Below are 27,083 nucleotides of genomic sequence, written 5' to 3' on the forward strand. Positions count from 1 at the left end.
TTTGTCTTATCATTCTCATATAATTCGAATGAGCTGATTTCTTTTGGCGTGTCAGAAAAGATGCTTGTAATTTAAAGGTTTAAATGACGTTAATTTCTCTTGGATACAAATGCCTACATTAGGAAAACCAGCTGAGGCTTGAATATGAATCAACGCACTCAACGGTGAATCGAAGATTCTCTCTACGCCACCAAGCGCTGAGCGCGGGAACAACAATTTGATGTATTCAACAGTTATTAGCTTAGATATTCGCCACTGTTTGGCTTTTCCACACTTTTAAAATGAAGTAAAACAGTGTAAAATTATCGCTTAAACACGAGGGCAAAATAAAAGTCGTACTCTATTCAGTTGCAACTGCTGCAGATCAAACTCTCATTGGGCCTCCAGTTGTTCATCTGATCTCTCCTCCGCCATTTTACTGCACTATACTGCGGGAAACACAGGCTAAAACACCGACTCAACTGTCGCGCCTCACACACACATGATCCGGATCCCCGGTCCCGCGGCTTTAGCGCCAGTGTGAGGAGAGGATCGCCCGGATTTGGACCGATCCTGAGCTCGATCAGGTAAGGCTTCAATAAGACAGTCGCTCATTGGCCGCGGACAGTCAGTATCAGCACTCAACAATAACCGACATCACGCACACACACGGGAGGGAATAAAACACACTCGGACGTGCCTACAAACACTCCCAGACTCGCTTTAACCGCTTCGGCTGTGCGTTTGTGCAGATAAACTGGAGTTAAAGTCCTATATTTGTGTGTATTTGTATGTATGAAGATGGTTGAGGAGTGTCACGTGATACGGTCTGAATAATGTTGCTGTTGTTTACCTGCATCTGCTCCAGCTGTGCTCTAGTAGTACACTGTTAGCTAACAGTAACAAGTGTTACCTTGTTTATGAAGTAGTACAGTGTTTTGTGTATGTACCATAGTAATACCATAGTGTTCCCTGAAGTATTGGGTAAGTAATGCAACGAATTCTGTCCAGAGCAGCTCCTCTTTGGCATTTCTCCACAAAATTAGAAAGAAAAAATAAAGGAAAATGTGTACTTTTTTTTTTTGTTTCATGAGAATTAAACATGTTTTAGCCAATATTCTCTTTCATCAAAAGAGGTTTGTCAATAAAATATCAGTTGTTATTTAATCCCATGATCGTCTGTCACTGCTTTTTAGTCATTTACTGTAATAATACACTGTTTTTGCAATATTTCGAACAGTGAACATATAATCAAATGCAAACATGAAAAAATCAAATAATGAGAAATATAAGATTATTAATAGTTTAATAATAATTTTAAGATAATTAAATAATACTTTAAAATATAATTTTGGTATGTTTATTTATTATTATTTATTATATTTATAATTTATTATATATATATATTTTTTTTATTTTTTGTTTTTGTTATTTATTGCTGTTAAAGTAAGAAAAACCTGTTTTTATTTAAAAATGAGCTGAAGTAGATTTTTTGTGATGCCCTGTTTCCATGGGATAAAGAATTTTTATCTACAAATGTAAATCTTTATTATTATTATTATTATTATTATTATAGCAACATTTTGAACAGTGAACATATAATCAAATGCAACCATGAAAAAAAATCAAATAATGAGAAATATAAGATTATTAATAGTTTAATTATAATTTTAAAATAATTAAATAATACTTTAAAAATATAATTTTGGTATGTTTATTTATTATTATTTATTTTATTTATAATTAATTATATTTTAATTTATTTTAATTTTTTTGTTTTGTTATTTATTGCTGTTAAAGTAAGAAAAAAGTTTTTATTTTAAAATGAGCTAAAGTAGATTTTCGTGATGCTCCGTTTCCATGGGATAAAGAATTTTTATCCACAAATATGAATCTTTATTATTTATTATTATTATTATTATTATTATTACAGCAACATTTTGAACAGTGAACATATAATCAAATGCAATCATGAAAAACATATCAAATAATGAGATAAATATAAGATTATTAATAGTTTAATAATAATTTTAAAATGATTAAATAATACTTAAAAAATATAATTTTGGTATGTTTATTTATTTATTATTATTTATGTTATTTATAATTTATTATATTTTTATTTATTTTAATGTTTTGTTTTGTTATTTATTGCTTTTAAAGTAAGAAAAATCAGTTTTTATTTTAAAATGAGCTAAAGTAGATTTTCGTGATGCTCCTTTTCCATGGGATAAAGAATTTTTATCCACAAATGTAAATCTTTATTATTTAATATTATTATTATTATTACAGCAACATTTTGAACAGTGAACATATAATCAAATGCAATCATGAAAAACATATCAAATAATGAGATAAATATAAGATTATTAATAGTTTAATAATAATTTTAAAATAATTGAATAATAATTTTAAAGTGTAATTTTGGTATTTTTATTTATTATTTTTCATTTATTTATTATTTTTTATATTTTTATTAATTAATTAATTAATTTATTTTTGCTTTGTTACTTATTGTTGTTACAGTAAGAAGGACCTATTTTTATTTTAAAATGAGCAAAAGTATATTTGTGTGATGGCCACTACGATTTGTAGATGAAGAATTTTCTTCCACAAATGTAATTTTTTATTATTATTATTTTTTTTTTGCAACATTTTGAACAGTGAACATATAATCAAATGCAACCATGAATATCATAAATGAAATAGTGAGATAAACATAAGAATATTAATATTTTAATGACAGTAAAAACATGTATAATAATTGTAAAATTATTATTAATAATAGTAGTAATAATAATAATAATAATAATAATAAAATATAATTTAGTATTTTTATTATTTATTTATTTATTTATTTTAATTTTATAATTAATTTTTACTTTGTTACTTCTTATTGCTTTTAAAGTAAGAAGGATCTATTTTTATTTTAAAATGAGCAAAATGGTTTTAAATTTGTTGATAAAGAATTGTCCATATTATATCTAAATTAACATACCACATTTTAAATTCAACATTATAATCATAGAAAATAATACATATTTTCTCTGAGTTGGATTTCAATATTTGTATTACTTAAGCTTTATATAAAGACAATGCTCTCATTTTTTTCTAATTAAAAAAGTCAAAGTCTTTCCAAATCACCTGATGTAAAGGATAAATCCACTGAATAATCTTGAATGCTTCCTTCCTAATGTTATTGGTAATGCATAAATGACTTGATTTTAAATCTGTCTGTCCAGTTCTTTCATTCTCTTTTTCTGTTTGTTCAGAGATGGAGGCCATCTATGGAGAGATGGAGGTGGAGAGCTGCTACACGCTTCTGGAACTGCCTTCGCCCAAGAAGAAACGCAAGAGCAAAGGCAGCGTGGAGAGCTCAGACAAACCCAAGAAGCCCAGGTAGATCTTCACTGAGAAACATGAACACACAAGAAGTTCACTTGTAGTTGTTTTTCTGCACTAACAGCCCATCTTCTGTCACAGGTCAGCGTATCTGCTTTATTACTTCGACGTGCATCAGAGCGTCCAGCAGGAGCATCCGGACCTGCCGCAGTCTGAGATCAACAAATGCATCAGCGACAGCTGGAAGAGGCTGAACGTGGCGGATCGAGGTTATTACCTGGAGAGAGCACGCATGGAGAAAGACGGCATCGACCCGGTATGCCTGTTAACTAAATATGATTAATGCAATTACATGTAATTGTGTGAAGAAATCTTTTGTTTTTATTCATCAAAACTGTTTCAATTTTGAAAGTTATGAATACTATATGGTAGGGTGCACGATTAATTGTAATAAAACTGAAATTGCAATACGGGTTAGTGCAATTAGTGTGCAAAGGCTGTGTTTAATTAAAAAAATACATGTGCAGCATGTTTCAAAGTAAAGCCTGGCACTGTTTTTCTTTTTCATTTTCACGAACTTGTAATGTGAAGTCACTCTGTGGTTTTCTGCCAAAAAAAAAAAAAAAAGAGAAGAAATTAAGACACTGTAATTTTACGGTGCCATATTGTAAAATTACATTATTATTTTATTTTTCTTAAAGCAGAAGTCCACTTCCAGAACAAAAATTTACAAATAATTTACTCACCCCCTTGTCATCCAAGATGTTCATGTCTTTCTGTCTTCAGTCGTAAAGAAATGATGATTTTTGAGGAAAACATTTCAGGATTTTTACTGGTGCCCCGATTTTGAACTTCCAAAACGTAGTTTAAATGCAGATTCAAAGGACTCTAAACGATCAACCACGATCAATGACAACCACGTTGTGTGGTTGTCATTTTTATTAGAATGTATTTAAATTAAGGTTATTATAATCTATATATTTATTGTTATTTAAATCATAAAAAAAATAAATAAATAAATAATAAAAGTAGTAATGAAGTAAATATAAATAATATAAAATATATGTGATGTAAATGTAAATTATCTATGTTATTTTTGAAAATGCTTTTTTGTCACTGTGGTTTTCTGCCAAAATAAAAGATTGATGGTTTAACATTTGAAAATGAAGAAATGAAGACTGTAAATATTATATTGTACTTTTACAATGTTGTACTGTAAAATAACATTCTTATATTATTTTTCTTAAATCTCAATTTTGTGTTTACAGTGTAATATTGCAATAATAATAGTTTATTTTTTAAATCTTTTATATAATAATAATAGTAATCTTCTTCAGCTTCCTTTTCTTCTTCTTCTTCTTCTTCTTCTTCTTATTAGGGTTATATATTTATATATATAAAATAATAATAATAAATATAATATATATATAATATAATATATAATATAATATAATATAGTATAATATAATATAATATAATAATATATAAACAAAATCTAATAGTAGTAATAGTATATAAATGATACAAAAAATACTTTTTTTAAATAAATCATTATCTATATTTTTTAAAAATATAGATAATATTAGTATATATATTTTTATATTCGTACTGATATATGATCACAAAAAAATGAGCCAAATTGTGCAGCTTAAAGCAAACCTGAAGCTTTTTTATTCTCTGAAATCCATAATAGGAAAATAGCATTTAGTTTTTCTTACTGTATAGTTAAATCTCCACAAAACATGTAAACAACATGTCTAGGTCATATTTTGCTTCGAAATAAAAAACAAATGATGTTCTGTTAAAGGAAAATGAGTAAAAGTTGGATTACTTTCAATGCAATAAAGCACATTTCCCTTCAATAGTCTTATAACTGTCAATTTTCCATCTCTTTTCACAGAGCAGCCAGTCAGCAGCTGCGTCCTCTCAGGACGTCCCAGGTTTCCGCAAGATCCTCCCGAGGGCGAATTATGTGCTCCTGCCCAAGAATTCAGCGGGAGGCGAGCGGGTCGAGGGAGACGGCGAGACGGACACCCTGGTGGACGGAGCCGTTGATGGAGCCCCTCGGGCCGCGGTGCAGGAGACGCTGGTGTCCCCCATGACTCTGGGCAGTGAGGTGGAGCTGTCAGAGCAGTGCATTGCCATTGAGGCTCTCAGTGAAGATGCGCCGTCCCAGAATGCCACTGAAAGACTGCAAGTTCTCGGTCAGGACGCTCTTAAAGCCGCCCCTCTGCTCATGAAGAGGGAGGAGTCTCGAGTGTCATATGGTGACGTTGGCATGGCGATAGAGAATGGAATGGAGGGCGGGGCTTTGTTGCCACAGATCAAAGCAGATGCTACTCATCTAGTTGCCATAATACCAAATCAGGTGAGCTGTCAATCATCCGCATTAAAACATAAAGGTGCTTTACAAGCACATAAATGAAAAAAATGAAGGAAGGTACAGCTTTTTAGAAATGACAAATGAGTGCTTAATAATTACGCTATGTCTTGTTTTTCAGGGTCTTGTGGAGAATAAAGTGATTAACACGGCCAGTCCAATAATGATGTTTCCATTGGTTAGCACTGTGAAACCAGAACCCAAACCCTCTTTTAAACTGGTTAGTAAATCATCTGTCATAGCATTTCCTTCTAACCTGCTAATTTAGACACAACTTTTGACCAAAATTATGAAATAGAACAGGAAAAATGTGTGTAGTTTCTTTAAAAGAACGAGCAAGACAAACTTTATCAACACGGTGACTTTTGAACACATTTTGTTCCCAAACAGACTCAAATAAACTTGTGTACCAGTGTTATTTTAGTATCACTGAAATACTATTGTCGTTTTTATTAATATTTTGAATTAGTTTTTATTTATATATTTTATAATTATTTAATATTTCTTTTTTTAATTTTGTTGTTTTTTTTTCTTTTCTTTTTTTCTTTTTTTTTTTTTTAGTACATAATACTTTTTGATTTATTTTTATTATTACAATTATATATTAAAATCATATATTTTAAAAATGATTAAAGATATACATAGAACGTTTTTATAAACAAAACATTAAAATAAATAATCACATAAATAAATATAAATTTTAATTATTTTAGAAAAAAAATATTTTAGTTTTGATAATTTTGTTGTGTGTTTTGGTCATTTTTATTAGATTTGTTTTTTAGTTTTAGATTTAGTTTAGTTATTTTAGTACATCAGGTTAAACTAAATGAAAAAGTAATTAACTGAAATAAAATACGTTTTTTAAATATTAGTTAAAGTGTGTTTTATTTCAAGTAAGTTTTTTAAATATATTTCTAAATGATTTAATACGTCATGTTTAACTAAATGAAAAGCAGAAATTCTAACTGAAATAAAATAAGTGTAAGTTTTTTTTATTTTAGTTAAAATGTTTTTTTATTTCAAGTAAGGTTTTTTATGTTTTCAAAATTATTAAAAAAAATATATAAATAATTTTAGTATTTTTTTTTTTTTTTTTTTTGTTGTGTGGTTTAATTTTTTTAGTACATAATATGTTCTTGTTTATTTTATTATGATTTATATATATATATATATATATATATATATATATATGTGTATGTGTGTGTGTGTGTGTGTAAAAAACAAAAAAATATTAAAATAAATAATAGTAATAACAAAGTAACATAAATATAATTATAAAGTATTTAAATTATTGTAGAAAATGAAAAATTATTAAATACTTTGTTGTATGCTTTGGTCATTTGTATTATTATTAATATTTTTTGTTTTAGATTTAGTTTAGTTATTTCAGTACATCAGGTTGAATAAAAAAAGCTAAAATAAAATAAGCACTTTTTTAAAAATAGTTTTATTTATAGTTTTAGTTAACTATAATAACCCTGCTATGCACCTCTTGAACTCTGACCGCAGCTTGAGATTTTTCCCAAGTGTTTTCCAGTATTCTGTGCATAATGCATCCAACATGTAACTCTCACATCTGCTCTGTTTTCAGCCCATCAAATACACGACGAGGACGGGGCAACTGCACCACACCCGGGTGTGTGTTTTCATATGTCACCCGTCACAAACCGCCCCAGTGCCCTGACTGCGGACAACACCTTGGGGGGAAATGGGTGGCACCTGTGAGTCCTCAAACCCGTGCTCCTGTTATTCTGTGTTACTCTAATTCAATATTACTTATGTCCAATACTCATTCAAAAACATTCATATAGTATATAATCAAAGCAAAGCATACAGTGAAAAATACTTACTAAACATTCATATGGTGGTTCATAGTGATTAATTTTTTTCATGTATGTTCTACTTCATGAAAACATATTTTTGAATCGTTTTTTGTTTAGATTTTTCAAAAAAATCTAATTTAATTAAATTATTACAATTATTGAATGAAAAATGACAAATATATTAAAAATATAAAATAATAATAGAAAAAATAGAATTATTAATATTTTTGTTTTAAAATTTGCTTTGCTAATTATAATTGTAAAAATAGAGGAATATAAAACTAACTGTATTTCCCTCTGTTACAGGCTAAGAGAAGCTCAGTCAAAACTTCTGACCCGTCTTCAGGAAAACAGTGTGACGATTCCAAACCTCATCCATCAGACCCTAATGAGACGTCGCCAAAAGACACAGAACTCACAGAAGAGCAGACGATTGCTTCTGTTATTACTGAGAAAACCTCTTCAGATAAAACTCAGGACGGAGGGACTGCTGCTGCTCGCAGGGCGGCCCGTAAAAAGAAAGAGCGAGTGAATACAACGTCAGCCCAACAAACACCTGATGGAGGCGCTTTTAAAACACCTGAATGTGCACAGAGCGCCGAATGCACAACTGTGCTGTAAGAAACCCGATAAAACACTACTCATACTCTTTTTCAATATGCATACTGTGCATGCAATCTTCTTCATGCATAAAATACCTGGATGACCATCTGTGTTTGCCAAAATATGCAGTTTACAGCAGAAGACACACTGTGAGATATCCCACAATGCAATCCATATGACTCGACTTTCCGTTTTTAGTATTGGTTATATACAATTATAGTATTTATAAATATTTGAAATTTCCTTTTCTCTTTTACTTTAATTTTTAAGTTTTAGTAATTTTTTGCACTTTGTCATTTTTATTTTTTCATTTATTGTTTAAAGGAGAAGTCCACTTCCAGAACAACAGTTTACAAATAATTTACTCACCCCCTTGTCATCCAAGATGTTCATGTCTTTCTGTCTTCAGTTGTAAAGAAATTATGGTTTTTGAGGAAAGCATTTCAGGATTTTTCTTCATTTAATGGACTTTATTGGTGACCTGATTTTGAACTTCCAAAATGTAGTTTAAATGCAGCTTCAAAGGGCTCTAAACGATCCCAGCTGAGGAAGAAAGGTCTTATCTAGTGAAACGAGTGGTCATTTTTTTCGAAAAAAAAAAACTAGTATACTTTTCAAGCACAAAAGCTCGTGTAGCACAGGATCTGGGATGCGTATTCATGATGCTACGAATTAGTGATGGGTCATTCTTGAACGATTTGTTCATTTTGAACAAATCTTTAATGTGACTCGGGAAGAACGAGTCGTCTCGGGGAGTGATTCGTTTAGTTGCGCATGTGCAACATCCTATTAGCTTCTGTACTGTAATTAGTTCACCTGTTTCAAGTCTTTGGGTTTTTCAAGTTGTTTGTTCATCTAATGAGGCTGTCACGTGATGAACGTATGACTGGAACCCGAAGACTCGAGAGATAAACTAATCAAAAATTTTTTCCCGGCTCACACTACATTGGTTGAGCTTATGGGGCTGTCACATTATGAACAAACAACTCAAACCTGAAAACTTGTCAGATAAGAGGTGAGTTGAGCTAATCATAGACTAAAGACCCAGATAAACAATGAATTAATCTTTTCTGTTTCTTATAGCATTATAGTGTTGTCTTGTTTGTAGTGTGATCAACGTTTGTGTAAGCAGTAGATGTGTTAGGGAAGTAACACGTAACATTTTAATTATATTTTGCTAAAATGAATGAAATGACTCGCAAAAAGATTTGTTCATTTTGCTGAACGAGACTCAAAGGTCAAAAACTTCCCATCACTACTACGAATCACATCTAAGTTAATTGTCTGTGTACTCCGGCTCAAAAAGGTAGAGTATGTCGAAAAACTCCGTCTTATTTCCTCCTACAACTTCAGAATCGTCCGACATCGTTGTACCTTTTTGTTTGTAAACAGCGTTTGACTTACTTGCACTTTCTTAGTCTTAGCGTGTTCGCTTTGTAAACACTGGGTCTGTAGTTCTGCGTGACCTTTCGACATGATTCAATAGTACGTCGTGAACGCGCATCCCAGAACCTGTGCTACACAAGCTTTTGTGTTTTAAAAGTATACACATTTTTATTTATGAAAAAAATGACAGATCGTTTCACTTGATAAGACCCTTCTTCCTCGGCTAGTATAGATTTAGTTTTTTTTTTTTTTTTTTTTTTTGGTCATTGTCTTCCTCATTGAGCTGTCTGTTTTGCTTGTTTCAGATCATTGAGTGGTGGTCAAGTCCAGGTTGTCACGAGAGAGAAGGCCAGCAGTGCTTTACAGAAACGCCGGATACGAGCTATTCTCCCTGCTCCTGCACAGAATAGTGAGTCAGATTTTATTTAAAAACACTAATCTAGTCTCTGATCCCGTGCACGTGTGCAGAAAGTGAACATGTACATGAAATGGATCTGATGTTGACAGATACGGGCGCTCAGTCTGCAGTTGTGCAGTGGATCACAGTTCCACCTGATAAAGTCAAATCAGACACTAGTGTCATCAGAGCAGGTGAGAAACATCTAATGATCTGATATTCTTGTGTTTATATCTGTTGGGTTTCATTTTGTTGACTGTCTGAGGTGTAATGTGTTGTGTTATTGTCTCCAGTGAAACCATCAGCCAGTGAACACATTGCAGGACTGAAACCCAGCACTCTCAAACAGCTGGGTCACATGATCACACCCAGTGCCTTACAACAGGTGACTTTACCTATGTTACAGTAGGAGTTGTGGAAGTGTACATAAGACTGTAAGCATAAATTAAATTTGCATGCGCAAGAGAAGCTTTGTAAGGATTTAAATCATGTTTCAAGCATAACAAAAAAATTATTTACAGTACATTAGTGTTATTTGTAAATGTAATTCATGTCAGGGTTTGGGTAAAGGGAAGAGACGAGGACTCAGTAGTGCAAGCGAATGGGTTTTTATTAATAATGAAATGAACAAAACTGGCCACAAAAACTAACCAGAGGGGGGAAAGGGCTATCTGGCTTGCAAGGACAGGACACGACAGGATGCATACGATGACAAACTGACGCAGGATTGAAAACACAAGGACAATAAATAGAGAGCAAACGAGGCAGGTAATGAGGGAAACACAGGTGGGGCAAATTAACCAATGATCAGGAAACAAGATGGGTGGGGTCAAGACAATAGACATGAGGGCACATGGCACATGGAAACATAACAAAAGCCATGTGTTCACACAAAAACAAAAACATGAGCACATGGCCAGTAAAACAATTCACCGGCCGTGTGCAAAACAAGACACAAACACGCAGATAATGAGAAAACTCATAAGCTAAGTGTTCACCCAGCTGCGTGTGTGCTCCAAAAACCAGTTGCGTGCAACAACACAACACAAAACAATCCACGTGGACAGAAGAGCATACGGCCTGAGCAAGCTCGAGACCACATGCTCCCACAACAAGACAGAACATGGAGCGTGAGTGTCTGAACCCCGACACAAAACCAAAACTCATCAAGACATGAGTGTCGGGATCCGGACACCACGCTTCAACAAGAAACAAGGCGCGGAGACAACATGAAAACTAGACATAATGGGAGTGTTAGGGCTCTGTCACAGAACCACAAGAAAACTAGACTGAAGTGACAGAACCCTGACACTGCAAGCCTGTAAACCATGATTTGCAAGTATAAACAACAGTTTGGAGAACTGCAAAACAGATTGACTCCGAAGAACCAATCTGTATGTTTAAATAACAAACTGGGCCCTATCATGCACCCGGTGCAATGCGGCACCAGGCATAATGCAAGTGTTTATTTCTAGTTTCTGCCCGACATTTGTCCGACAGTTATCATTTTCACGTTCTGCGCCATGTTGTTTAAAGGAGAAGTCTACTTCCAGAACAGCAGTTTGCAAGTAATTTACTCACCCCCCTGTCATCCAAGATGTTCATGTCTTTCTGTCTTCAGTCGTGAAGAAATAATGGTTTTTAAAGAACAAGCCGCAGCGCGGCAGGTATAAACACAAGCATTGACTAGAGTGGCTGCTTTAGAACTCTAACGCGCCGCAGACGTGTGCAGTACAGGGGGTCAAAACACACGCCGAAGCCGTGATCTACTCCGGTTGCCGTGTTGAGGTGTGCAGTGTGTGGTAAGAGATTTATTCATCACACAGTGTCGATAGCTTCACTTATAACACAAGTGTTTTTTAAAATGCATAAACTTGCACTAGAATAGGCTAGACTAATCAATGTTGATGTTTTCTGATAATGTTAGGCTGCTTTTAGCCTTATGCTGGAGCTGGTTTCGGAGCTGAATAATTAAATAAATTAGCACGATAATATCATGTATCTGTGAGCTGATGATAGGACCCAACACTACCGTAGTGTATTATTTACTCACCCTCCATGCATCCTAGGTGTATATGACTTCCTTCTTTCAGACGAATGCAATCGGAGTCTAGTAAAGTGTAATAAAATGCATCCATTCATAATAAAAAGTGCCTCACACGGCTTCCGGTGGTCTCCTGTAGGGAATCAATGTGTTTTTGTAAGAAAAATACCCTTATTTAAAATGTAAGATTCACTATTAATCTAGCTTGCGCTAACTGCTTTGACAAGGGGCGTGGCAGTACAGAAACACCATCTAAGCTGTTCACCAATCACAACGCGGTGGGATAGTCAACCAATCATAGCAAATTTCCTTTTTTTCGGAAGGAGGGCCTTCATTGAACCCAGAACTAATCCAGCCATTTATGCCAGGCTGGGGAGAAATGTATTGTAATAATGTAACCTATGTAAAAAATGATGCGTTTTTCGAACCACCAAGCATGAAATCTCGTACACCCCAAAAACAAAATCAAGACTATGAAAAAGAGCATAATAGGACCCCTATAGGGACCCGTAATAAAGCAGACTCTGTGCTGTACAGAAGCTCAAAACCAGACTGGAAAAGTTATTATATGCTATTATTTGACTGATGTAAAATCTTACACTTCAAATCAATCCAGCGTTCCCAGCCACCACGGAACACACAGCCAGTACATATTGGGTTATTTTGGGAATTTTTGCTCTGCATGCGCATCAAGTCATTCAGACTTTTTTTGTTTGTTTGTTTTTGTTTTTTTTACACATACTGTTTGGTTCTTCACAGTCAAAGTGGTCTGCAGTCCTTTAAACTGTTGTTTGATTGATGCAAATCACAATTTACAGGCTTGCAGTGCTTTTGGCTGTATTTTGGCAGAAAAGAATGTGCCAAGAGTGTAAGCGCAGAAAAATGCAGAATAATACAGATCATATTTATTTTGCATTAACATGAACAATAACAATATGTGAATTACGCTTATGAGTAAAAGAGCTGCAAATATTTTTTTAACTTACAATTAAAACGTGATTTACACCTTTACAAAGCTTTTCTTGTGCATGCAACTTTAATCTACGCTTCCACAGCTCTTACCCTGCACATGCAAATCTTTACAGGATCATTTTACCTTCATAAAGAAGAAGAAGAATTGTAGTAGAATTAATAATTTGATACTGGTGTTGAACTGTGATTTCAGAAGCCCATGACGGTCAGCAGTAACCAGTACATCATCACAGACAACGGCGTCAAGATTCTCTCCATGCTGCCCTTCAAGAAAACAGCTGGATCCTCCCTAGTTAGTGTTCACACACTGCTGAGACAGAAATGTCAAGCATGTAGTAAACAAACGTTTGAACAAATTTGTGAATATTTAGTCTGGTGACTTTTCTGTTCCTCAGGCTCTGGGTTTGTCTACAGCGAGAGGTCGCGGTCGATGTAAGAATCCGGCGTGTGATTACGTCTACAAGAACAGACACAAACCTCAACACTGTCCCACCTGTGGCTGGGAACTCACCAACAAACCCACCAAGAAGAACAAACTCACAGTTAGTTCCAGCACTCACTGCACAGCCGACACTCAACTTAAACCAACACCAGTAACTCAAATGTTGTTTAAAAAATACTGTCATTTTAGTGTCATTAATGAACTATTAGTGTTTCTATTAATATTTTTCATTTTAATAAAAATGTTAGTAATTTAGTTGTGTGTGTATAAGTGTCTATACAGTTTTTATTAACAGTTTTAGTTTTAGTATGTTTACGATTAGAAAACGTCTTGCTACTAGTTTTTAGTTTTAGTTGATGTAAAAACAAAAACAAACACAAAAAAAAACCCTGTATAGACATTTTATAGTACCAAAACTTAAATGGAAATTAAAATGAAAGCAGAAAATATAGAAATAAAAGCTAATTTACATACAAAATGAATAAAAAAAAAAAAAACTTAAAAAATAAAAAAATATTTTAAAAAGAAAAACACAAGAAATTACTAAAACTTTAAAGTTAAAATAATACACAGAAAATATGAAAATAAAAACTAATTAAAAATGAAAAAAGGAAAAACTATATAGACACTATATAAACAAATATTTTTTTAAAAATATTTTTAAAAAGACAAACAAAATTAGTAAAACATTAAACTAAAAACTGAAAATATGAAAATAAAAACTCTTTAAAAAATAAAAATAAAATTATTTTTTTTGTAGCACAAAAACTTTAACAGAAATTAAAATGAAATCAGAAAATATGGAAATAAAAGCTAATTTATATACAGAATTAATAAAAAACTATACAGACATATTTAAACATGTCTAAATTGTTTTTGCTAACAGTTTTTTGTTTAGTATTTTTAGCACATCAAGTTAAAATAAACAAAAATGAGAAATTTTGCCTTGGTAAATAACTGCAAAAAAACTAGGTTGAGTTTATTTATTTATTTAAGTTTATTTTAGTAATTTGTTGCGTGTTTTTGTCATATTTATTATTTGTTTTTTAATATTTCTATATAGTTTTTACTAACAGTTTTAGCCTTAGTAATTTTAGTATTTGAAGTTAAACTAAACGAAAATGAAAAATGTTGCAACTAGCTGAACAACTAACTGAAATGAATAAATATAAATAACAAATTGAAAAAATAAAAATAAATAATAAATAAAAATATTTTGCTTTTATTTTTATTTAACATTTGTTTTATCCCAAGTTTTAGTAAAAAAAAAAAAAGTGACATTTTTGTTGATTTTTCTTTATTAATAAATTAATTTATATGGCTACCTAGATTTTACAAAAAGGTTTTGTTTTCGTAATTTTAGTACTAAAACAAAAATTAGAAATGTTGCCTTGGAAAGTAGCTGAAATAAAATATGTTGAAGTTTTTATATCTTATTTAAATTTATAAATGTATTATATTATATTCATTTTATTTCAGTTCATTAGATTTCAGATAATGAAAATATTTTTTATGGTTTTGATTTTTTTTTTTTATTATTATAAGAATGGATTTTAGCTCTAGTCTCGTTGGACTGTAAGTTTTTTGTGGTTGTGTGTGTTTTCTCCAGCCGTCTGTTGAGGATGTGTGCTCTACTGCGGTTCTGTTGGACGCGTCTCAGCCTCTGAGCGGCGCTCAGAAAGAGCAGCAGCGTCACTCCACCGTCAGTCTGCTGCGCTCTTGTCTGCAGTTCCCTGAGAGCGAGAGTGAGCTTCAGGACGTCTTCAGTCTCATACAGCAGCTCAACAGCCAGCAGAACCACACGGAGGAGACCAGCGGGTGGCCGAGCTTCTACGAGCCGGTGGCGACGCACTGCAGTCTGTGTCAGTACCCGCTGCTCAAAGGAGAACAGAGGTGAGAGCAACCTGATCTAACAAAACTCATGTGTTTACATATGGATATTTACATTGTGTTACATTGTGTTGTTGTCTTGTGTTGTTTAGTTCGCTTGCGGGGTTGGAGGAATGCTGGTTGTTGACGGAGCAATTGATTCGTCCCGTCACTCTACAGCTGAAAGTCTGTACAAACCTCCAGTGTCTGGCCCTACACAGTTTCACAGACCTGCACCCAGGTAAAAACACGCACACAAAAATGTTAATTTGTCGTTAAATCAGATGTTAAATATACTTTGCTCTTCAAAAAAAAAAAAAGTTTATTAAAAAAAATTATTAAATCTAAAAAAAAAAAAAAAAAAAACTATGGACATATTTAAAAAATAGCAATAAAAATAAAAATTGCAAAAAGCACACAACAAAATTACATTAATTTTGAATTATTTACATTCATAAAATTATTTTCATTTAGTTTAACTTGATTAACTAAGAAAACAAAAACTGAAGTAAACTGAACTAAAACTGTCTCTATAAACACAAATTACAAAAATACAACAACATTGCAAAAACTTTAACAGAAATTAAAATGAAAGCAGAAAATATGAAAATAAAAGCTAATTCAAAAAACTATATAGACATTTTAAAATTAAAAAAATTTAAATTAAAAAAGACAAACAAAATAAAATAACAAACTTTAAAATTAAAATAAAAAAACTAAAAAATATGAAAATAAAAACTAATTAAAAATAAAATGAAAAATGATAAACTATAGACCTTTTTATAATACAAAAACGTCAACAGAAATTAAAATAATTCAAATGAAAGCAAACAATACAGATTTTTCAAAAAAACTAAATAGACATATTTAAAACAATATTTAAAGAAACACCCAACAAATTAAAATAAAAACAGAGAATATCAAAATAAAAAATAATTACAAATAATTTTAAAAACTATACAGACATTTTTATAGTACAAAAACTTTAATAAAAATTTAAATTAAAGCAGAAAATATGGAAGTAAAAGCTAATTCAAATACAAATTTGACTAGAGATGTACTTTTAAAAAAATGTTTAAAAAAAGAAACATAAAATTACTAAAACCATTAAATTAAAAAACTGAAAATATGAAAAATAAAACTAATTAAAAGTAAATTAAAAATTAAAAAATATATAGACTTTTTTATAGTACAGAACTTTAACAGAAATTAAAATGAAAGCAGAAAATATGGAAATGAGCGAATTCAAATACAAAATTAATTTAAAAAAAATGAACAGACATATTTTAAAAAACATATCTAAAGAAAAATGTTGAACAAAATTACTAAAACTTTAAAATGAAAACCAAAAACAGAAACAAAAACAAAAAAAAAACTATCTAGACTATTTTTTAGAGTACAAAAACGTTAACAGAAATTTAAATGAAAGCAGAAAATATGGAAGTAAAAGCTAATTCAAATACAAAATTAATTAAAAAGACATATTTAAAAAAATTAAAAGCAAAACACAACAAATTAGTAAAACGTTAAAATTAAAATAAAAAACTGAAAATATGAAAATAAAAGCAAATTAAAAATAAAATTAAAAATAATTAAAAAAAACCATATAGACATAAAAAACACAAATATTAATAAAAACAACAAAAACATACCCACAAAAATACTACAAATGTCACTATATTAAAATGTGAAAAGAAAATATAAAAATAAAAACTAATTTAAAATAAAATAAAGAATGAATAAAAAAGGTATAGACAGACTATTAAAACAAAAACAGAAAGTTTGAAAATAAAAACTGTGATAATGTCTCAGTAGTAAAATGTAACGTTGAGAATGCAGCATGTTGATATGTATGACTGGAGTTTGAGTTTCTGTGTGTGTGTTTGTTTGTCTCAGGTCTGTTTAACGTGGGTAATAAGCTGCTGGTGACGCTGGATTTGTTCTTTAAGATGAGACATCAGCTCAGACTGGGCGATGAACCTGCACACGCCGCTCTCGGTATCATCAAACACTCACTGACGCTCACAGGTGCTTCATCATCATCATCATCATCCTCATCTCTCATGTACTGAACGTGTGCGTGAGGTTAACATGTCTGTCTGTGTTTCGTTCAGACGGCGCACTGAGTTCGGATCAGCTGTCGCGTGTTCAGGATCTGTTCTGCAGCGGTTACTGGGCGTTCGAGTGTCTGACGGTTCGAGACTATAACGACATGATCTGTGGCGTGTGCGGCCTCGCTCCCAAACTGGAGATCGCACAGCGCAACTCCAACAACGTGTTACTGCTCAAAAACGTGGAGGTAACACCACTGAACGATACTATTACTAGTTTTTATTTATATTTTAATGTTTTTCTTGTATTTTCTGTTCCATTTTTATTTTGTTTTTGTTTCTTTTTTTGTCATTTTTCTTAGTTTTTATTTTCTTTTAAATTAAATTAAATTCAATAATTTTCCATTTTAAATTAGAAGTTCGTTTTTTAAATCTTTTCTTTTAAATCTATGTATCTTTTTTTAATGTAACGGAATTTAAAAAAAATCAAACATTGTTTCAAAAGGTGAATTAAAATGAAAATAGTTGATGAAAAATTAAGCAAAGCTAAATATAAATACATAAGTAAGTAAATAAATGCACAGATTTATGTCAATATATATTTTATACATTTTCATTTTAGTTTTAGTTATTTAACTATATGAAAGTTCAATTCAGTAAAATTATAAATGTTTCTGTGGCATTAAATTAAATTATAAGTTTATGGTTTTTATATATTTTATTTTATTTTATTTTATTTTATATATTTAAAGTAACAAAATTATTTAACTATTTGATGTCTTGTTTTAAATATAACAGGCAATTACAATAAAAATGGTTAACTGAATCCGATGTTAACAGAAATAAAATAAAACAAAAATGAAACTTATTTATACCATTTATAATTGTTTTGTTTTTTTTTGTTTTATTTAGTTTATGTTATTTCATATTTATTTTTGTTGAACTTGAAGTATGAAAATTAATTATTTGGAAAAAAATCTGGAAAATGAAAAAATTAAACAAAGCTAAATATAAATATATATTACAAAATATATACATACAAAAGCAAAACCTTTAAAAAAATACACAATTTCATTACTTGAAATAAAGGAAATGCTAAATGAAATAAAACGAAATATAAAAAATTAAACATTTTATTTAAATTAGTGGCCAAGGTAACATTTATTTATTTATTTATTTATTTAGTTGCTGTTGAACTTGAAGTATGGAAATTAATTAAAAAAAAAACTGTATAAAACTGGAACTGAATTTAGCTTAAATTAGTTGAAGTATTAAAATTCTTTAAAGTAAGTAAAAGTAAGTAAAAAGTAAGCAAAACTGAAATGAATGTAAATTAAAACTAAATATATAAAATAAATATGCAAATAAATACATTTTTTGTTTAACTTGAAGTATGAAAATTAATATGAATATATTAATAAAAAAAGCTGAAATAAAATTAACTAGTACATGGTAAACTTAAACTCAAAACAAGTCACTTATTGAAAACTACAGTAAATGAAATACACTTAAGTTAGAGTACTAAAATTAAATAAAAGTAAAACTGCAATATAATTCATATATTTTATTAATATAAATTAACACTAATAGAAACATTTAAAAATAAACATCAGTTACAAAAATATATTTCATGTTCATATACTGTATTATTATACATAATGACATAATGACATATATATATTTACTAAAATAACTGAAATTGTAATGAAGTAAAATATAGCACAGTAACTCACTGTTCTTCTCTCACTGTAGTTCACGTGGCCTGATTTCCAAGCAACAGATGAGGTTCACGTTGACGAGTTTTGGCTGACGATGGAGAACGAGGCACTGGAACAGGCGGCGTTTCCCTCCAGCTTTCCTATTACACGCTTTGACGCCTCCATCATCGCTCCGTTCATCCCTCCTCTCATGAGAAACACCACCGTCATCAACACGGAGAAAGACAAAATCACCTCTGACACACAACTCACAGGTACTGAGATGACAGAGTGACGTGTTTGAAAGGATAATTAGCATTTCAAAAATGAAATGTCGTCCCTCATGTCGTTCCAAACCCTTCAGAGCGCAAATATTTTTGATGAAATCCAAGAGCTTTCTGACCCTGCATAGACGGCAACATAACTGACACGTTCAAGGGCCAGAAAGCTAGTAAGGACAGCGTGAAAGTAGTTCATGTGACGTCAGTGATTCAACCGTAATGTTATGAAGCTGCGAGAATACTTTTGTGTGCAACGAAAACAAAAATAATGACTTTATTGAACAATTTCTTCTCTTTGTTATAAGGGTGACCTGGTACTTTAATACTCAGTTTCAGCATTATGCCCTCTGTGTGTGTGTTTCAGGTGACCCATCTGTCCTGGTGCGTCTGATCCACGAAGGTCGTCTGATTCCAGATCAGATGGATCTGCACAGTAAAGATGAGCTCAGAGATGTGCTGGAGAAATGTGGGATTCCTGCTGCAGCAGACGCTGATAAAGTACACAACAACACACACACACACCTTAAGGAAGAAGTCCACTTCCAGAACAAGTTCACATATAATGTACTCACCCCTTTGTCATCCAAGAAGTTCATGTCTTTCTTTCTTCAGTAGTAAAGAAATTATGTTTTTTAAGGAAAACATTTCCTCCATATAATGGACTGATATGGTCCCCCGAGTTTGAACTTCCAAAATGCAGTTTAAATGTGGCTTCAAACGATCCCAAATGTGGTAAACGATTCCAGCTGAGTAAGAAGGGTCTTATCTCGCGTAACGATCTGTTATTTTCATAAAAATAGTACAATTTATATACTTTTAATGCCAAACGCTCGTCTTGTCTTACTTTGCCTGAACCGTTTTTCCAGTTCATGACTGTTAGGGTATGTCGAAAAACTCTCATGTTCTCCCTCAGCTTCAAAAAAACGCCTATAGTGCTGTTTTACCTTTTTTGTTAAGGGTGTTTTAGTGTTGGGCGATATGCTCAATTTTCATATCGTCCTATCGTCAGCCTGTGAGACTGCCTATACACCATACTATCGTGCTGCTTTATTTAATTAGTTACTTACTTAGTTTCATTGCTGGCAAATGAGCCAACACCAGCATAAGGCTAAAAGCAAGCTAATGTCTTCAGTGTGACTTAATTTTGTTTAACATGATGACAATTTAATAGAAACATTGTAAGTTACTAATGCTTACATTTCCTTAGTTATTCAAAAAGTGGCTACAGAAAACAAGCAAAGAACATTTAACTTATCATGATATTTACTTTATTATGACTAGCCTAGCCTAGTCTAGCGCGTTTATGCACTTTAAAAAAAAAATCCTCCTGGTACCATAAGTAAATAGAATAGTTACATCACTATATGATGAATAAATTTGTGCCGTCACAGCGCAGCGCAGGTGAAAGGTTTTACTCTGTCGCTTTGTTTTAAGTAACGGGGGCATCCCGGGACTTGAAATTCGCAGAGTAGGAGGGTGTAGTGAAGCTGAGTGTAACTAAAAAGGTCCCATCGTCCGGTGAGGTCCGGTCGGGGAGTTACGGAACGGCCCGTTGATCTTATATTGCATAATCTTATTAACTGTTTATCTGCCACGCTATTCTGCACCAATCCCACCGTGCAGTCAGTTTCACTGGTTAAGGTTAGGGTCAGGTGTGGGGTAGGTTTAGGGTTTAGCATTGTTTGTAGCATAGTGTAGGAGTTCAACACTGTGACTGAAACAACCAATAAAACCTTTAGAATCAGCTGTGGGGCGGAGTTTGCGCTGAAGTGGATTGGGGGGAAAATTTGCGCATGCGTGTCATGTGCCTGTCTGTCAATGGGAGGAAGCCACGCCCTATTTTGGAGCTCCCACCGCGTTTTGGATTTCCCGCCCCCATTTGGAGATCTCCAGGCTGCAGTTATACCCTTCTTGTGATTTGTGCCTTTGTGTTTATACCAGCCACCTTGCAGCAAGTTTCTGAAGCGCCCCAGAAGCAGTGCTCTACACTGCATTGCTAAAGTTAGGCGCCTAAACTATTTTTGACAGATAATAATAATAATCGTCTTGTTATCGTCGATATCAGCAATACATGATACTATCATCTATCGGCACAGCCCTAGGGTGTTTGATTTTCTTTGCATGTTCACTTTGCAAAGACTGTGTCGGTACTTCTGCAGCGATGTAGGATGATTTTGAAATGGTTTTTGAAGTTGAGGGAGAAAATACGATTGGAGTTTTTCGACATACCCTTGAACCAGAATACACAGAGTTCAGGGAGAGAAAGGCAAGACGAGCGTTTGAGATTAAAAAGTATTTGAAGCTGCATTTAAACTGCATTTTGGAAGTTCAAACTCGGGGCACCATAGCAGTCCATTATATGAAGAAAAATGCTGAAATGTTTTTCTCAAAAAACGATTGAAGAAAGAAAGACACGAACATCTTGGATGACAAGAGGGTGAGTACATTATATGTCAATCTTTGTTTTGGACTTTTCCTTAGTAGTTCACTGCCAGAAAAAAAAATCCTGATAATTTACTCATCTGCAAGTCGTAAAGAAAAAAAAGGTTTTTGAGGAAAACATTCCAGGATTTTTCTCCATATAGTGGACTTCAGTGTGTAAGATAAAACCCTTATTCCTCGGTCATGTAGTGCCCTTTGAAGATGTGCTGAAACTGCAGTTTGGGCCTTCAACCCATTAACCCCCATTGATGTCCATTATATGGAGAAAAATCGTGGAATGTTTTCCTCAAAAACCTTAATTTCTTTTCGACTGAAAAAAGAAAGACATGAACATCTTGGATGACGTGGGGGTGAGTAAATTATCAGGAAATTTCTATTCTGAAAGTGAACTAATCCTTTAAGTCAAATTACTCTAAATATTCCTGTAGCAACACTGACAAGAATGGACTGCTGGTTTCGTTTGACAGGACGAGCTGCTGGCGTCTGTGTCTTTGTTGTATTCACACACACAGAACGGTTTGTGGACGGCACAGCGGCCTGACACACTCATGACGGCAGGCAGAGTCAGTAAAGTGTGTCCTCATCAGGTACCGGACTCACTGAAGCACAGCTTTTTGTTGATTATTTATTTCTAATCAGGTGAGCTGATGTGTGAGTCTGATCTCTGCAGGTCGTGTGCGGATCTAAGTATATGGTCCGTAGAGAAAGCGCTCGAGATCATCTGGACCTGCTGGTTTCCTCCAGGTTTTGGCCACCGGTGTACGTGGCGGATTGTGCCCAGAAGGTGGCGCTCTGCACTGATGTATTATATCCTGAACTGGCTTCACAGATGTGGGGGAGAAATCAGGGATGTTTCTCTGACCCTACAACACCACCACAGGTGAGAGATTGACAGGAGAAAATCACCCAACAATTTCTGTTGCATTTACATGTTTCATAGAAGTTCATGTATGAATTGCTCCAAAACAATCATAACTTACTGCTATAGTAACAAAAACATCAATGTAAATGATATCAATTTAAACAAAAACAAAAAAGATGAGTGAAATAAGATCTATATGAAGTTTATATCTATTACATATTAGTTTATATATAAACTTTTTTCAGCGACAACTCTCATTTTAATTAGTTTAACTTGAACTAAATACAATATTGTATAATATTATAAAATATTATATAATTAAAAATTATATATAGATATTTAAAAACAAAAACATACAAAATTGCAAAAACAAAATGACTAAACCTTATTAAAATTAAAATTAATCAAAATAAATTACTACAATTATTACATTTTATTTAATTGTTTAATTTATTTAAATTAAATTAAATTATTGACAGTAATATTCAAATATTCATCATAATATACTTGTCTGTTGTGATTTCTTCCTTTTAAAAGAGAGGAAACTTTCAAGAGTCTTTTTTTTATTTTTTTTTATTGTGATGTTATTTCAATTTTCAATAATTTTATTTTGTATCACTGAGCTGCTACTTCTGCCATTTTGTCATATTTAAAATTATTTTTTATTTTCCCTTTTCGTTTTAATTTTAGTTAGAGTTTTAGTAATTAAGTTGTTTTATTTTTTTTAAATGTCTTTATAGTTTTTTATTCATTTTTATTTCTGTTTTAGTTATTTTAGTACATTAAAAATTAAATTAAAATTTGTTTAATTTTTTTTTATTTAATTTAAATTAAAGTAGAATTTATTTTAAGTGCTGATTTTTTTAATAGTTTTAGTTTTAGTCCGTTTTCAAGATTCAGGTTTTTTTGTTTCATTGAGGTTGCTATTAGGTTTCATTTATTTCAAGTGAATTGTAGTCAATTTTCAAGAATCTTTTTATTTTGTATCATTGAGCTTCTATTATAGGTATTTATATTTTTTATTGTTTTTCGTTTTGTTTTCCCTTTTTATTTTAATTTTAGTTAGTTTTATTAATTTTATTGTTTTTTTGTGTTTTTTTTTTTAAAGTCTATAAATTTTAACAAATTTAAACATTTTATATTTAAATTAAACTAAAGTTACATTTATTTCAAGTGATGATTTTATGATTTTAGTGTTAGTTAATTATAATAACCCTGCACACAAAGAAATTAACATTATATAATATTATCACATATACAAATAAAAAGCAATTTTGGAGAGGTTTTCAGCTACATATTTAAGAATCTCTTTTATAGTGACAATTCCAAAAAGGATATTAAACTATAACAAATTAATCTATTTATTTCTGTAAAGCTACTTGGAGATATATTCATATACTGTGAAAAGTGTTGTACAAATAAAACTGATATGAAAATATTCCTTCAAAAAAGAAATGCTGTTGAGTTGTACACCTCATGTGAAATTTTCCTTGCAGTGAACTTGTACACAGATTTTAAAAGGCCTGATTGGCCATTAAACATGTCTCCTCCCCTCTTTCAGTACGTCTCGTGCTCGGAGCTTCAAGACCAGCCGTACAGTTTGGATCTGACAGCGACCGAATCCAACCCTCATCTGCACCCTCTCACCAAATCCGCCTCTCGCTGGATAGTGCGACCCGACAGACCCAACGCCCTCCACGACGCTCACCACGCCATCACCCTCTGCAAAGAGTTGGAGCCGTACGCCGGCGCCGTCGCAGAGATCTGTGATGAACCCGAAGCTGAAACCAGCATCGACGACAGCAGCGTGACGGCGGTTCGACGTAAAGCTCTGGTGTTCGATAACGCAGCGTATTACTACCTCTATAACCGCCTGCTGGACTTCCTGAGCAGCAGAGACATCGTAAATCAGCAAATCGCAGAGGTGCTGAGCGCCTGTCAGCCGGGAGAGGTGGTGATGATCAGAGACGCCCTCTACAGGCTAGGAGTCGCACAGATCAACTCGGACCCGCAGGAAGTGGAGGAGGAAGCGGCCGACGGAGGACTGGACAAACACTCGGATGGAGTCGTGTTCGAGGAGGTGATGCTCGTCTGACTCAGGGATCCGTTATGAGCAGGTTTACCCAACTTTTTTTAAAAGAGAAAGTGAAAATGTGCCTGGAAAGACAGTGATTTCATTTCAGTTTTTTTAATATATATTCAGTCATGGGCAGAATTATTGGCATGCTTGGTAAATATGAGCAAAGGTGGATGTGAAAATAAATCTGCATTGTTTATCTTTTTGATATTTAATTTAAAAAATTCACAAAATGCGAATCTATCATTGAAATAAAACAATGAAAGTGGGGGAAAATCTTATTATGAAATAATATTTTTTTCTAGTTCACGTTGATCACAATTTTTGGAACCTAATTATTGCAACGTCTTTTTCCCAAGATAGCAGCTCTGAGTTTTCTCCTATAATCCCTGATGATTTTGGAGAACATCTGACAAGAGATCAGAGACCATTCCCTCATACGGATTCTCTCCAGATCTTTCAGATTCACAGCTTTTCTCTTCAGTTCACCCCATTCATTTTCTATAGGGTTCAGGTTGGAACTGCCATGGCAGAAGCTTCCTAATGGAAGATCCAACCACTGCCAAGGGTGCCAATAATTCTGACCATGACTGTATATGTTTTTCTTTTCTTTTTTTTTATTTCATATTTTTATTTTTTCTTATTTGTTTTACATTATTTTTATTTTATTTAATGTTCATTTTTATTTAATATTTTTATTTTATTTAATATTTTTGTTTGTTTATATTTATTTTAATTTTATTAATTTATTTTTTATTTATGTTTATTTTTATTTTTTAGATTTTCTTTTCTTTTTTTCTTTTTTTAATATTTTTCTTAATTTTATTTTAGAGATGGTGTGGAGACAAACAGAAACTGCGAGGTTGTTTCAGATCCTGAAAGCACTTCAGATGATGGGAATAATTCATGCAAAAATAAACTCTGTTGTCATTTATTCACCTTCATGCTGTTGTTTAATCAGTGGAGCACAAAATGTTTTTAAAGCATTTTCATGCTCCTTTTTTTCAGTTCATGAACATATGTCGTATGATTTCAGAAGACCTGGAATATACCGCACAGCTCCAAAAAAACCTACTTGGGCCTAAATTTCAGATTTATGTTTTTGAATTGCATGTAAAATTTTCATCCATTTGGATTTAACAGTTTTAACATAAGCTAATGAACTTAAGTAGTCCACTTCCAGAACAAATATTTGCAGATAATGTACTCACCCCGTTGTCATCCAAGATGTTCGTTTTTCTTTCTTCAGTTGTAAAGAAATAGTTTTTTGAGGAAAACATTTCAGCATTTTTCTCCATATAGTGGACTTTTATGGTGTCTGTGAGTTTGAATTTCAAAAATGTAGTTTAAATGCAGCTTCAAGGGGCTCTAAACGATCCCAGCCTTAGAAGGGTCTTATCTAGCAAAACGATCTGTCATTTATTTAAAAAAAAAAACAAAAAAAAAAGTATATACGTTTTAGTAGGGTTGGGTATTGTTTGGGCAGTTTTCGATACCGGTTTATTCCATGTACCCTCGAATGTTTCATTAGGTTTGATGTGTTTCCCCCTTTACACGCAACTGTTGTAAAACATTTGCTGCACGTTGCGGTGTCTGAATAATTTCTGGTGAAATATAGCCACACTTTAGAACGTTTAGTTTTTGGCATTTTAAGTTAGACGCGTTTAATGTCACTAGCTAAGCTAACGGCAAACCACCTGCTGCAGTCAGAGCAAGTGTAATGATAGTTGCTGCATTCACGCACTTCTCGGATGCTCTCATTTCCTGACGATTTGTGCTTTTAATTCGAAATGTGAAAATGGACAGTAACTACAAAGATGTCATGGATTTGTATCATCAAAGCTTTCCGACGTTCACATGAGTTTTCTCTTTCAGGAAATAATTTTTCTAACACCTCATGAATGCAGTATTTAAATTTAACTAGCGATCGTGCATGTTGATGAATCAATGCTTCTTACATCTGTGTCATAGCACCAGAAGACAAATATTTTTCAATCGATAGATCACCAAAATTCATGTTCTGATTCGGTTTGGTACACACCGGTCATATTTCGGTAACCAACCCTGCTTTTTAGCCTCAAATGCTCATCTTGTCTAGCTCTGCGATGCACATGTGAACTCTGTGTAATCCGAGTCAGTACAGTTAGGGTGTGTCGAAAAACTCCCATCTCATTTTCTCCTCCAACTTCAAAATCGTCCTACATTGCTGCAAAAAAACATAATGTCTTCACAACTGAAGATAGAAAGACACATGTTGGATGACAACAGGGTGAGCAAATTATCTGTAAATTTTTGTTCTGGAAGTGGACACCTTCAATGTGATGCATATAATTGCAATGCAATTGTTTTCACAATGAACAGATTCATGCTGATTCCGAGCAATTTTAAAAAAATGCATTTTGAAAATATGAATATTTAAATAAAATAAAATAGATG

At 32.5% G+C, this 27,083-nt stretch overlaps 1 protein-coding gene across 1 annotated transcript; it reads left to right on the forward strand.

The window, feature by feature from the left end:
* The first annotated feature begins 432 nt into the window (after positions 1-432).
* Positions 433-26,483, forward strand: hmgxb3 (HMG box domain containing 3). The gene is made up of 21 exons (XM_051127697.1): positions 433-566; positions 3,252-3,378; positions 3,463-3,637; positions 5,222-5,689; positions 5,823-5,931; positions 7,301-7,422; positions 7,831-8,141; positions 9,819-9,922; positions 10,021-10,104; positions 10,204-10,295; positions 13,120-13,218; positions 13,322-13,468; positions 14,978-15,261; positions 15,351-15,478; positions 17,134-17,265; positions 17,352-17,536; positions 19,041-19,260; positions 19,631-19,764; positions 22,176-22,295; positions 22,379-22,588; positions 24,132-26,483. Exons 2-21 carry the CDS (start codon positions 3,254-3,256, stop codon positions 24,663-24,665), a joined length of 3,783 nt encoding a protein of 1,260 aa, XP_050983654.1. The 5' UTR covers positions 433-566; positions 3,252-3,253; the 3' UTR covers positions 24,666-26,483.
* Positions 26,484-27,083: the final 600 nt, after the last annotated feature.

The sequence above is a fragment of the Labeo rohita genome, chromosome 14 (assembly GCF_022985175.1).
Source record: "Labeo rohita strain BAU-BD-2019 chromosome 14, IGBB_LRoh.1.0, whole genome shotgun sequence".
Taxonomy (NCBI): Eukaryota; Metazoa; Chordata; class Actinopteri; order Cypriniformes; family Cyprinidae; genus Labeo; species Labeo rohita.

Coding starts and splice junctions, on each gene's coding strand:
- hmgxb3 (XM_051127697.1), top strand. CDS start 3,254: ATGGAGGCCATCTATGGAGAGATGGAGGTGGAGAGCTGCTACACGCTT. Junction 5,690..5,822: donor TTGCCATAATACCAAATCAG/GTGAGCTGTCAA, acceptor CTTGTTTTTCAG/GGTCTTGTGGAGAATAAAGT. Junction 10,296..13,119: donor CACCCAGTGCCTTACAACAG/GTGACTTTACCT, acceptor CTGTGATTTCAG/AAGCCCATGACGGTCAGCAG.